The following is a 13,196-nucleotide window of genomic DNA, read 5'->3' on the forward strand; positions in this document are numbered from 1 at the left end:
GTTGTCCCCGGTTGGCTGGTAGCCGTTGCTCGTTCTCCATCAACCTCTCCCCCATTTTCGATTGCACCGCGTTCCCCGTCCTTTCGGGATTTCAAAAGAGAAGAGCAAACAACGCGTACAGCCCGCACCGTTTTTAATATCCCACGAACGCGAACGCGACCCGACCGACCGTCATAACCTTCGAGATGAATTCTCGCGTGGAATATCGGCCCGAATCCTACGATTCCATGCCGATCGTCTTTTCCCATCTTTTTTCCTCTCTCCTCTAATTTCACGCGACCCACGCAAAGTTTCGAGCTGCTAAATTTCCTCCAGCCCGAGTGCATCGGTCGTCGCCGTATAAATTTCCTCGTCTAAAATCGAGGCGAAACGAGAGGAAGCCGACGACTTGCAAAGGGAGTCAAAAGAGTGTTTTCATCCCTTATCTCAACGTTGTTGCATCCTCCGGTGCAACGAGGAGAGAAACGCGTCGGCTCATCGCTAATGAAATCGCCAATTAACGCTTCGCCGTTCTCGCGTAAAGAAAGCCTCCGAGGACCTCTCGATTAATCGACTCGATTCATCCCTTTAGCCCAGGATTTCCACGACTATCGCGGTCGACCGGTTGCGCGCTAAAAATCCGACTGGTTTATCCGACTACCGTTAACCGGCGCGACACCTTGCGCGCGATCGAACGTCGGTTTCGACGATCATCCGTCCACCCGTCCGTCCCTGTGGAGTCGACCAACTTCTCCCAACCGGAACGAGTAGCGCGTTGCGGACTTTTGGCGGTTCCAGCTCATTTGCAAACTCGAGAGACCGATCCGTCTCATTTCGAAGATTTCGTCTTCGAAAATACGCCACGTAATCTTCGCTCCCGATTACCTTACGATTTCCCCCGAAACGAAACGAAACGAAACGAAGAGCGTACAATTTACCTACCACTCCCCCGGCCGTGTATTATTTCGCGGTGGAACGGAGCTTTCGTCCGACTGGCGAGCAGCTGTCAGATGGAGGCAGCCGACTGGAAAGAGAATTTGTGAGAGAGGCGAGCGAGGAGGAGGGAAGGGGGCTCGGCTTGAACCGTCGTCTACGCTATCTTTGTTGAAGCCTCCGTCCGAGTAGCGGGAAGAAGGGACGTGTTACGTGGCTCGCGTAATCTCAAACGAGACCGTCCACCTGCCTCGTTCAAATCTTGCCGATTTTCCCCTCCTATTCCTGCAACGATTTCCTCGCCTCGCTCATCTCACCGCCGACTTTTGCGCCACTTTGTATCGCTCTCCTCTCGGTTAATTACGAATGGAAGGGGTTAATTAAACACGGCCGTACGCCTCTGTTTTCTTCTTTTCGATTTAATCCCCTTTCACGAGAGGGGAGGAAAGGGAGTGACGCGAAATACCACTGTCAACCGCAGAGGTTCCGCCAAATTGTAAGGCATTCCGCTTTCCGTTTACCAGTTTTCACCGACCCTTATCCCGCTATTTCGAAATGCCCCCCTGCGCGGATTCCCGTGGCAAAAATTTACCACCACGACCAACGTTTCCTCTATCTTTTGTACAGTTCTATTTACTCGTAGTTCGTATATCGCGATACGATGCGGACGAGGTTGTAATCCGATATCGCATTCCGGCGATGTAGGGAAATAAGCGAGATGGATCTCTGGCGTTTTCCTTCGATTCAAAGTTCCCCGGCTGTTCGACGACAGATACAAACTCGATCGAACGTGGTCTCGCTGTTCGTTTTACCGTCATATCTGCTCCTTTGTATCGTCGAAGTGATCGCTCGCTTCCTTGTCTCCTCGCTAACGACACGCGACTCTCTCATCAATATTTATCCCCCTCCGGCTCGACGATCGACCATCCATTAGCCGCTTCTAAAACAGAAATTTCATCACCGCGTTCGACGAGCGTTTCTCCCGCCACCAACAACCGCGGAAGGTGACATTTTAACTCGTTGCGTTCGCCTTTCTTCCTTCTCTCTCTCTTCCTTGCGTCCATTACGCTCGCATGTACGCGTGCAGAGAGAACGCAGAGGAGTCGTTTAAATCCCTCTTCATCCCCCGTGGAATCGCAACTCCGGCGATATTTCATCCCTGTCAAGCGTAATATCGAGGAGGAACGCGAGAGGAGATGAAGGAGACTCCTTATATATATATCTGCATTTCTACTATTTCTTTTTTTACCTCCTCCTCCGTCTTCGTTCATTCGCTTCTTATTCCAATTCTTCCGATCATACCGATTTCCCTTGCTCGCAAGAAGGCGCGAGGAACGAGCATCCTCTTTGCGCAATTCTCCTCGAATCTCTCCTCCTGTTTCCGTTCGACGGGCGGGCAAACACGCATCGACGCGACGACCGGTAATTAACAATCGACTTTGCGGCCTCTAAATTCCTTCACGGACAATCGCGCAACGAGGAAGGGAAGGAGAGGCAACAAGCGGATTGAACGATCTCGTCTCGAGAATTTCCTTCGAGCCGAGTAAGGAGCTTAACTCGGCGGACGAGACCCGGTTTTTCCGCCCTTCGAACGCGCCTCCCCCCTTTGTGCATCTCGAAATTCTTTGCGCCGTATCTCGTGCGCGTATTGCCGCGACCACGTTGAGAAGAAGCAACGTTGGAAAGGTATTTGCAAACGGGGACGGACGTTGTTCCAACAAAGATCGTATATAAAGCAACGTTCGACGAAAACTCGAGTTGGAGGAAAATGTGTAATTCGATCCTCGTGATTATAAAGAAAGAGAGAGACATCGTGGCGCGTTGAAACTCTCGGCAGATTGTGGTCCAATGCTCGACGATTTCTGCTAGATTCTTTCATTAATCCTCGACTCAAATTTTTCCACTCGAAAAATCGGGATCGTCGATCGAGAGTAAGCGTTTACGAAGCGAGCGTGTCCCTGTTTTAACTTTTCGACGAGAAATTTCCCTTTCCTTTTTTCTCTTTTCTACGAGAGAAACGCACGCTCGTACGCACGGTTCCAGCGCGTAATTTTACGATTACAAAGACTCGCGATGCTATTTTCTTTCGAGAGTAAAGAGAGCGGAGGAGAGTACAAGCGAGTACGAGACACGGCAACGGTACACGCGAACCGATGCTAATTTCGGAACACGAAACGAAATTTCCTCGTGACGCGTCACGACGCGAGGTAAGCAATCTTTGGCTCTACTTTACGCACGTACCGGGCGCTACTCGCCGCTTGCCAACTGTCTCTCCGCCTCTCTTTCCACGTTCCTTCGCTATCCTATCTCTCCATCGAACGAGGCGATCGTTGAAACGAATTTCGCGCTCTGCCCATTTCTTCTGCCCCTTTTTCTTTCCATCCTTCTCGATCGAGCTCGTCCTCTTTCCCCCTTCACTTTCGTCCTTCGCGCGCGAAATGATCGAAAGGAAAGATTTCGCGGGGGAGGGGAAAAAATTCGTTTCCAAACGAATTAGACAGATCCCTCGTGGTTCTCTGCTCGAAAATGGCGGCATAAGCGGATGAAAGCAGCGCGCCCCGTCGTCAATCGCTTTTTATCCGTTCACGGAGGAATTTGCGTGCGTGGTCGTACACATATATATATATCGCTTAAACGTTTCGATGCTCGAGGGAGGAGGGGAGGAAGCCGTATCTCGGCCGTTAAATCGCCTCGAAGCTGATCGTGGATGGAAAGCGAAGTGATCGACCGGTTCGAGACCGATTTGTTTTCGATCCGAATAAAGGGATAAGTTGTCCTTGGGCTCCAACGTCTCGTTTCAATCCTCGAAGGGGGAAGCTGGCGAGAAACTCTCGAGGGGGGACGATACTAGGTGCTTGGGAGCCGCGTGGTTAACGACGCTCGGCCTACACGTTTCACGCGTTCTACGAGGTTTTCGAGGCTGATGGCGTTTCGCGAACGAGCTTGATTAGAGACGAGTTGCGGGGAAGGGAAAGTGGGAGGAGGTCTGGATGCAAGGGAAGTCCCTGACCTGGTCACCTAACCGTTCCTTTCCTCCTCTCCACGCGCCTCTCGCAGCTTCTTGCGGGATTCGCGTCATCTCTCGGGATATCCCTCTCTAACGCGTGGTAATTAGCCAGCCATCGAGATTCTTCTTCGAGAAGGAGGGGAAGGAATTTTTCCTCCGATTCGGGTTATGTATTTTCTCCGGATTGGAAATTCGGCGAAAATTCGGTGGAAGATGGAGGCGCGGTGCATCGGAAGCTCGTTAAAGAAAGGAAGGTGGAGCACTCGGTGCTCGCGCTCGATCGGGGGAGGAAAAAGGGTGCGTAGGTAGGAACAAATGTACGTGATTTATAGCGCGCTCATTAATCACGTTAAGTTTCCTCGCAGGCCTCTCCGCCTCTCCTTATTAAGCCGCGATTCGATCTCATTGTCCTTAAAGACAAAGGGGAGACGCGGTGGATCATAAACGCGCTGTCTGTCTGTCTACATTGTACGCAAGTCTATGCTCCTACCCCGCACACGAGGTAACCGGTGCGCGCACCGCTCCAACTCCAATCTCTCCTTCTCCCTTCGCCCCGGCATCGTCGTAAACTTGCCAGCCACTGTTACGCCGCATTAATTATTATCGCTCCTACCACGTAACCTACACGTGTATATCCTAAGAGTAAGCGGGGGTTCGCGCGCAATTTCGACCGTTGGAGGGTGGAAACGAATCGATCCCTCGTCCGCCGAGGGATATACGATCTCTCTCTCTCTCTCTCTCTCGAAGGAGAATGGGTGTATATAATCGGGACGTGTTTGTATGATTTCAGGTGAATCCGGACGCCCGGGACAGTACGACGCAGCAGATTCAATCAAAATTAGGCAACTACTCGTTGGTGAAACATCTACTGGACGAGCCGAAACGGCTGATCGGCATCGAGGGTGTACCGCCAAGCCCTGCCCCGCCGTCGACCTCCTCCTTTCTTCGAATGAGTTCCAGCTCGGTCGGCGCGAATTCCAGGAGCTCGCCCTCCTCCCAAGAATTCAAGAAGCCGGGAGGGCCTCGCCCCGATGCTTCCTCCTCTTCCTCTTCGTCGTGCTCGACGTCATCTTTGACGTCGTCGTCCTCGTCCTCGTCGTCGTCTTCGTCGACTTCGACGTCGTCATCGAGTCATCAACGCGGTGGTTTCGTGAAGCCAGCCGACGGGAAGCCGCCGTACGGAGGCAGGGGTGGTTACCCCGGCCAGCCGGTGAAGCACGGGGGCAACAGCAACGATCATAGGAGCCACGGTTTATTACCCGCCAAAGGACCGCCCACGAATTCGCCCGGGAACGGAACGCTCGCTGGCAATTCCAGTATCGGGAATTCCAGCGGCAGCAGGCTTCACTGTGTCGGCAGCAGACTGTCCAGGTTACCTCTCGATAACGTGAGTATCGATTTCCATTGTTTCGTGGCCACCGCCGCCTCCTCCTCCTCCTCCCTTTTCCCTCTTCCCATCCCTCCTCCCTCTCTCTCTCTCTCTGCTCCCCGCTCTCCCGTTTATCGTTCTTGTTTACACGAGTTGTTAAACGTCGCCAAAGTTGCGTGGATTTTCTCCTCGAGGTCTAACGGTGGCTCCGATTCCGCGTAGTCGGCGCGGTGCCAACGCGTTCGATCCCTTCCTCGGATCGTTTCGTTACCCGCTCCTCCTCCTCGATCGACTGTTACTTTTCCATCGGCTTTCTTCTCCCCGTTTATCATTAAACGGGGCTCGAGTCGACGGTACGAGGTGGATAACCAGATAGGTTGCACTTGTTGCGCGATTAGTACCTCGTTTCGACTCGTTAACAGCTTTACGGCCGGCTTTGCGAACGAACAGGACCCCGAAACTGATCGTGCAAAGATAAATTTTCCTCGGCTTCTCTGCTATCGGCCTCCCGACATCGGCCCCGATTAAAAGGATCCCGAGGTCGTTAATCGCGGCGCGAACCTACGATGAACCTACGGCGGTTATTATTATTGCCGACTCTTGCGTTCCCAACTTTGGTATTATTGGACGAAAGCATCGCGGCCGACAGGTTCGTTGACGGGAAACGAATTGCTTTTCAATAGAAATCTCTGTGGAAGTGGAAGTGCGCGTGGCGGAGGGGAGAGAGGCCGAGTTTGGTCGAGGCCCTATTACGCGTGACTCCTCGAGGTGCAAATTTCATTCAGATTGACTATCGATCGAGTCTCCTCCGATTCGGTTTCCGCCGTGTTTCTCTCTCTCTCTCTCCCCCTTCCTCCCCTCTTCACCGATGTACTTATACAATTAGAGTTGGCTGGAGAAGCGGCGACGTCCCTCTCTTAGCTCTGGCATAGTCGAGATAATTGATTCACCTATTGGTCCTTTCCTCTTTCCATTCTTCAATTTATATACCTTTTTTTATTCTCTCTCCCTGTCTCCTCTTCTAGCCACGCTTTCTCTCTTTTCGAATCGATCGATCGATCGATAGACGTGTATTTCTTCGGTTTTCCTCGAGGTGAAATTGGCCTCAAATTACGCGCGACGCGTGAAAATTTCACAAGGGAATCCTTCTTCGCGATCGAGTGAAAAAGCGCGCGTTCACGATTTCTTCTTCTTCTTCTTCTTTTTTTTCTTTCTTTCTTTTCGACTCGTCGACGACTCATCCGCTTCGCAACTTCTCGCATTTCATCCCTCGCCTCGTCCCCCGATTATCCCCTTGGTCTCCCTTACGTCGAAGCAACCGACGATCCTCCCTATCGTTTTTACCCGTCCGGATCTCCACGCATTTTCATTTCATTGTCTCCGCGTTTTCCTTTCAGCTATGACTACTCGACGAGTCGGCGCTCGTAATGGGGCGCGCGCGCGCACCGCCCTTTTCAACGCCTCTTCCTCCTCCGGGAGAGGCGTTGATTAATGATCGCTCGAGAGCTCGTGATAATAAATCGCGAGGAGGACTCTCGGCGAAAAGTTTGACCGTGCTCCTCGAATCGTTTCAATTAACCAAACACTCGTTCTCCGTTTCGTTGTTCCATTTCGAAAAATCGCGAGATTAATAATAGATCGAAAAGAATGGATTTTCGGGATTGGAAAGTTAACCGAAGATTAATCTTTTGTTACAGGGCAGCTCGAGACCTGGCCCCACCGAGAACTCGGCCGATGTGGAGAATATATTAAAGGTAAGCGTGCCTGCTGCTTCGAAATCGAAATCGTTAATTCGTAGAGGTCCGCGACAGAGAGGTTGACGCGTTAGGAGGCGAAACTTTGCCTTTAACGCAACAGGATGGGAAGTTGGAGCCGCGGTCGATAAGCCAATTTTCTCGCCGATACAACGGCTATCTCTCTCGCGGTCATATCGCGGCTGTCGTTCGACCGAATCGACTCACCGTTTCGGTTTCGCCGTATCGGCTTTCGTCACCGCCGCCAGAGAACACAATTTCGCACCCTAGAGGCATGGCCAACTTTGTCGCCGGTCGTTAATGGAATCGGCCAACCTTCCACCCTTTCTCTTTTTTTTTTCCTCTCCTCCTTTTTTCCTCTCCCATCGCTGTACGGGATCGATCCGTCGTATCTTCTGGATACGCGTCGTTTCTGAAGGGGAGGGAAAAAAAAAAAAAAAGAAGGTCTGACCAAAGGCGTTTCGCGTTACATCGAAACGACCGCGTTTCTATTTATAGGGGCGTATCCTTGGGGTGTAAGTTCGATTCGCGCTATTTCGAGCCTGTATATCCACGAACACGGCCATGAAACTAATCGAAAGTTTGGCCAACGGGCCGTTGATTGGCCGAGATGATAGCCAAAGTGGTCCTTAGTTTCCCTTATTCCACGCCCCGCCTTCGAAGGATTCCAATTTCGCGAGGGTTGTCAACGCGAAACAAAAGAGAAAGATCGCGATTCTCTCGACAAAAGATTCTTCTTCGTTCGATCGACGATAATCCTTCCGCGTATTCGTTCATTTCAATTTTTCGACGGAATCGAGAGAGAGAGAAACTCGAATATATATATATATATATATACACAAGCTCGAAACAATTTGTCCGGCGTTTCGTGAACTCGATTCCATCGGTGCGGACAGCTGGACTCGATACACGGTTGCAATCGGGCTGATAAACTGCCGGCCGACCCAGTTCTATTCGTGAATAGAGAATAATGATGGCGCGGGAATAGCTGGCTCGCTCGTGGGAGTCTAGGAATCCGATCTTCCCGACACGGAGACGCGGAGGGCGAAATATCTCTGCCACGGAACCGCCCACCATTTTAACCCATCGATCCCGTAATAACCAGATTTTCGGTTATAACGTTCTGGTTTCCAGATCGGTAAAAGCTCTCCCCTCCACCCCTCCCGAGTGTTAATTTATGGACACGGCTTAACACCGATTATCAGCGAATTGATATCATTACGAGGCTGCAATATCGCGACACGGTCGATCGACCATCGAGATATCGCGATGGACGTCCTCGTCGCGCGTGTGCCTCGTCGTACATCGATACCGACCGATTAATGTTGCTGCTCTCTCTCTCTCTCTTTCTTCCCGCCACCGTTTTTCCTTCCTTCTCTCGATTCCGCTCGATTTCGCGCTCTTTCGTTTCCTCCTCGCTTTTCAACGTCTATCCACGATAGACCTCTATCTCTCGATGAATATCACCGCTCGTAGCATCGGATAAGCAACCGGGGAGGGAAGCTGGTAGATAAAATAGTAGTTTATCGCAGTGTCGCGTAACGAATCGGTTTCCGATTATCGAGGCGTTCGTGACCTCGTCGTATGATACTTAATTCATGCTCGATCGTCGTATACTTCTTTTCCTTTTTCTTTCTCTCATTACCTAACGATACGAACATCGTTTATCGTCACCGCGATATCGCACGCGATTTTACAACTCGTCGATGCGCGTAAAATATCGAAAGCATTTTTCCAAGGAGCACGACTTATCTCTCCTCACTCGATATTTCTCCTCGCATCGCAGGATCGATACTCGGCTACTACGTCGACTAAAAATTCTTCGAGATTCGATGCAGAAACGGAGCATCCGTTCGCTCCGAGTTTCCAAGAAGCGGGGAGGAGAGAGAGAGTAGAGGTAAGCATTCTCCGGGAATTTTCCACTTTCAGCGCGAATTTATGACGATACCAGCGGCCAGTCGTCGGCGTTGTAGCGCTCGCTGCACTCTCTCTCTCTCTCTCTCTCTTTCTCTCCCCCATTTACCGGTCGCATCGGCTCGTCCCTGCAGCGCGGGCTGCCCGTTTGGTATAGAAGCACCGTCGAGGCCCATGAATTATTCTCACGGCTCTGCCCGTGGGAAAATACGAGAGTTGCGCCAGTAGGCATCGTAAATGCGGCTGCTAATTGCGCTCGCCGACGACGACCACCGTTAGCGCGCCTCCTGAATATCGCGTTCTTTCGCCACCGTTATCGCCACCGCTTCCCCCGTATCGGCCAACCCCCTCTTCCCTTCCCGTTTCCCTTTCTTCCCCTCCCCGCTTTTTTCGCTCGATTCGCCTCTCTCGATTAATCGACAGATTTTCCAGCCTCGCCATTTACGGGTGACTGGCCGATTCGACTGGCCGCGGGGATATTTAGGGGGAGGGAGGGCGAAACTCTCTCCTCCTCCTCCTCCTCCTCCTCCTCGGTTGAGCAATAGTAGCAGCAGTGGTGGTGGTAGTAGCAGTGTGTAGCGATAGTAGTGGATCGTCGTTGCCGCAGGACGCTCGCGCTCTCCAGCTTTTTCCAGCTTAAATTCGATTCCCGTGTAGCCCCTATAAATCGCGGCTAATCCAGTTTTCGGCCGCGCGCACGGTTCACCGGCGTCCTCGCCGTTTCGATCGCCGATTCCCCTCCTCCCCTTTTTCCGACCGCGGCTACCACGGCAACGTAAACCGTGGCCAAGGAAAGACAATTAGACCGAATTAATAAGGTCAATTCGAGATCGATCGAGTTAACTCCGAACGGCGGGGAGAAGGAGAGAGAAAGAATTTCGCTGTTGGACGTTTCGCAATTGGAATTCGAGAGTCGGATCTCTCGGAGAATCGGAGGATCCTCCTCCTTCTTTTTTGTCTCGTGCGTTGTTGGTACGTAAGACAGGAGCGCGAGTCGATACGGAACGGAAAAGGGGAAAAATAGGGGAAATCCCTCCCCTGCCCTCGGTCGCAACGACCGAATTCATCGAATCGAATGTTCGAGGAGAATAATATTTATCCGCGGAGGAGAGTCTGGTCGGTTGGACGTTTCGAAAAAGCGTTGGCGAAATAAAGGGGGGAGGGTGGCGATCGAGGGCGGGATGGCGCGCTGTAAATTCGCGGCGGGCGAAGGGGTGCGGGAGGGGAGCGGGGGTAAATAAAAGTAGCGGCGCGATATATCCTCCGCGTGGAAATGGAAAACGCGTTGAACGAGACGATCGATCTGCCGGCTAGTCGCCGTTTCGAATCGATGGTCCCTCCGCTCTGCTGTTGCTGCTGCCGTTGCTGGTCCATTAGGACCGTGCACGCGACACAGAAAATTCATCGCTCGTCGACCTTCCCCCCTCCTTCTTCCTCGATCGAGACTTTTCCATCCGATTCCATCCACGGTGGATAAGATTCTCGTCGTTTGCGGATGATTACCGATCTTGTCCCGCCGTTGTCGATAATATACGCTGTTACATATACATATATATATATAGTATATAATGTATATTTATATATAGTATATAATGTATATTTATATATATAATTGAATTAGACGTTTGTCGAGGTATGCAGTCGTGTCCTCTTTGATCCGAGTTCTTTCACCTCTCTCGGTCGGAGGCGAGGTTTCGTAAATAGCACTCTAGCCGTGACGATACGTGCGATTTTCTCAGTTGGCTCGTAGTCACGCTACGGATCATCGAACCCCTTTGTTCTCCCGCCTTGGTTAGGAATAAATAATTCACCGAGCGTCGCGAAAGGGCGGTTCGCTCTTATCTCGCGAATTTTTTCCCCTCCTTCGATCCTTTCGATTCCCGTTCCATCTTATTCTCGTTCTAATCCAACCCTTCCCTTCCCCCAATCCAACGATTCCGTGGACTCGCGACGAAATTCTAGGGGGAGAAGGGAGGAAGGCGGCGAGAGAAGGGGGGACGAAATTGAATTTAAAACGGTCGATCTTGTTCCGGATGGAAGATGGAATCGTTTCGATCGATCGATCGACCCGTTAAACGACGGTGGCGGAATCCTCCACTCGCGCCTCGTGCTCGCGGGGAATAAAGCAGAGGCGGCTGGCCGCGAGTAACTGGTTCGCACGAAACGGCAGGTCGCGCGGAGAGGGTGACTCAGCCCCCGGAGAATTCTCTCCTCTTGGCAAACGTGTCGAGTCCTTTTTCGTTCGGGCCCGTGTGTCGTGCTTGTCGTCGTCGTCGTCGTCGTCGTCGTCGTCGTCGTCGTGGCGCGGTCGTCGAGCGGCGGGATGCAAATGGACGATTTCGTACGCGAGTCACGCGTGTCTCCAAGCTGCACACGGCCGAGCGAGAATAATAAGTCGCGATTAACGACGCCGGTTCGTTCGCTCCGTTTCGTCCCTTTTGCTCTTTTTTCTCTCTCTCCCCCTTCTTCCATCCTCCTCTTCTTCTTTTTCCTCTCTTCCACCTCTTTCCAAGGCTTTTCGATTCGACTTCGCGCCTCGATAATCGTTGTTCCCCGGTTTCGACTATTATTAATATACCATAATTCGATTCTTGGGAAAAAGATGCGAGTGGAATTGTAAGAAGGGAAAGGGAACGAAACGAGAATTATTTAGAGATATCGGCGACGCCAATTAACGCGAGCGATGGGATAGGAGGCGGGGTTTACGCGATTTTTCGTTGGTCGAGGAATATGGAGCGGAAAAATATCGGAACGTTAACTGGTAACGATGCTCTGCCGTGCGTTTCCGCTCGAAGGATAACGCTGCCATTCCCGTTCACCGTTATATTCACGACGCGCCGCGTTACATTATGCATGATCGTGGAACGATCCCGCCGCGGTTCCATTATTCTTTTCCAACCGACACTCTATATCTCTCTTTTTCCACCTATAATATACAATATCTCTCGCGCACCGTCATTTTTCCGCGAGCCGTGCGGATTTTTCGAACCGGATTGCCAGCCGCGGTCTCCAAATCTTGGCTCGAACGAGGATCCCTCCAGGAAATGACCCGCTTTTTCTCCATCATTTCCCCTACGAGTCCACGCGCATAACTATTTCTTCTTCTTTTTTCCTTTCTTTCTACGCACTTGGCCTTCTCGGAGGAAGGAAGCTCGCGATGGAGAGTTATCTCTATTGGGTCGACTGGAAGATCCGTTTCGAGGGGGGAGAAGAATGACGCGCGAGAGCCTTCTTCTCGTTTCATCGCGTCATTCGAAGCGAGAGCCACGGATCTCGAGAGCGTGTGACGAAACGCAGGAACGCCACTCCAGGGAACCACTCGAATCCGGAGATCTTTCATCGAAACGAACGCTCGCTCTTCTCACGCGACTCTCTAGAAAAAAAGAGAAACGTGCCACGTTCGTTCGTTGCGACGAACTGATCTTTTTTTTTCTTTTTTCTTCTTCACGTCGCACGCGTCCCTCGTTTCTGTACACGAGGTCTTTCGATGCTTACGTCGTGGATTTTTCCTCCTTTTCTCGCCGAACCGAAAGAGGAGGAGGGCCGATGCACGAAACTGCTTCGACGAGTCTCTTTTTTACGGAGCAGCCCATCGTAACGTTTAAGAAGCGTAATTACGTCATCGTAGTGTCACGGTTATAACGAGTGCACCACGTCGATCTTCGTATATCCTAGTAATTCGATGGAATTTAAACGATTCCCGCTAATTTATCGAGTAAACTCGGCCATCGATCCTGATCGGAGCGAACTTTGCACGTACATTCGAGTAAATCGATTCGATGGAATTTCTTTAATCTAATTTATTAAGTCCAAACCTGTCCTCCATCTTCGAGTCGCTCGATTCGGTAAATAAGCTTTGTCTGTTGGTGGAAACGTGATATAGTTGGAAGCGTGCACGGGGAAGGCCCCGTCATCCGTACGATTCGATGGAATTTTTGCGATAATTTATTAAATCTAAACTCCGTTATCGGTGTTCGAGTCGCTCGGTAAATAAACTTGATCTTTCGAACGGTTGATGAGTGCGGTGCACGTGGACGTCCCGTCGCTTAAGCCGCTCGATTCGATGGAATTTTTGCGATAATTCATTAAGTCTAAACCCTTCCGTAAACGATTAATTATCAAAACTGTGTTATCGGTTAGAATATTCCATTCCGAATCACTCGACTCGGTGGAATTTTCGCGTAAATCGATCAAGCAAACTCTTGATCGCTGCGCATCGAGCGGTCAGAAGCGCTTCCGC

At 51.3% G+C, this 13,196-nt stretch overlaps 1 protein-coding gene across 10 annotated transcripts in view; it reads left to right on the plus strand.

The window, feature by feature from the left end:
• LOC108002792 (AF4/FMR2 family member 4) overlaps nucleotides 1-13,196 on the plus strand; it is a 111,801-nt gene that overhangs the window by 64,309 nt on the left and 34,296 nt on the right. For all 10 annotated transcript variants that reach the window (XM_062071374.1, XM_062071373.1, XM_062071375.1 and 7 more), the window contains 2 exons: nucleotides 4,710-5,306; nucleotides 6,986-7,042. In XM_062071374.1, the coding sequence (XP_061927358.1) occupies nucleotides 4,710-5,306; nucleotides 6,986-7,042 (654 nt within the window). The remainder of the gene's footprint in view (nucleotides 1-4,709; nucleotides 5,307-6,985; nucleotides 7,043-13,196) is intronic.

This window comes from Apis cerana, linkage group LG2 (genome assembly GCF_029169275.1).
Source record: "Apis cerana isolate GH-2021 linkage group LG2, AcerK_1.0, whole genome shotgun sequence".
Taxonomy (NCBI): Eukaryota; Metazoa; Arthropoda; class Insecta; order Hymenoptera; family Apidae; genus Apis; species Apis cerana.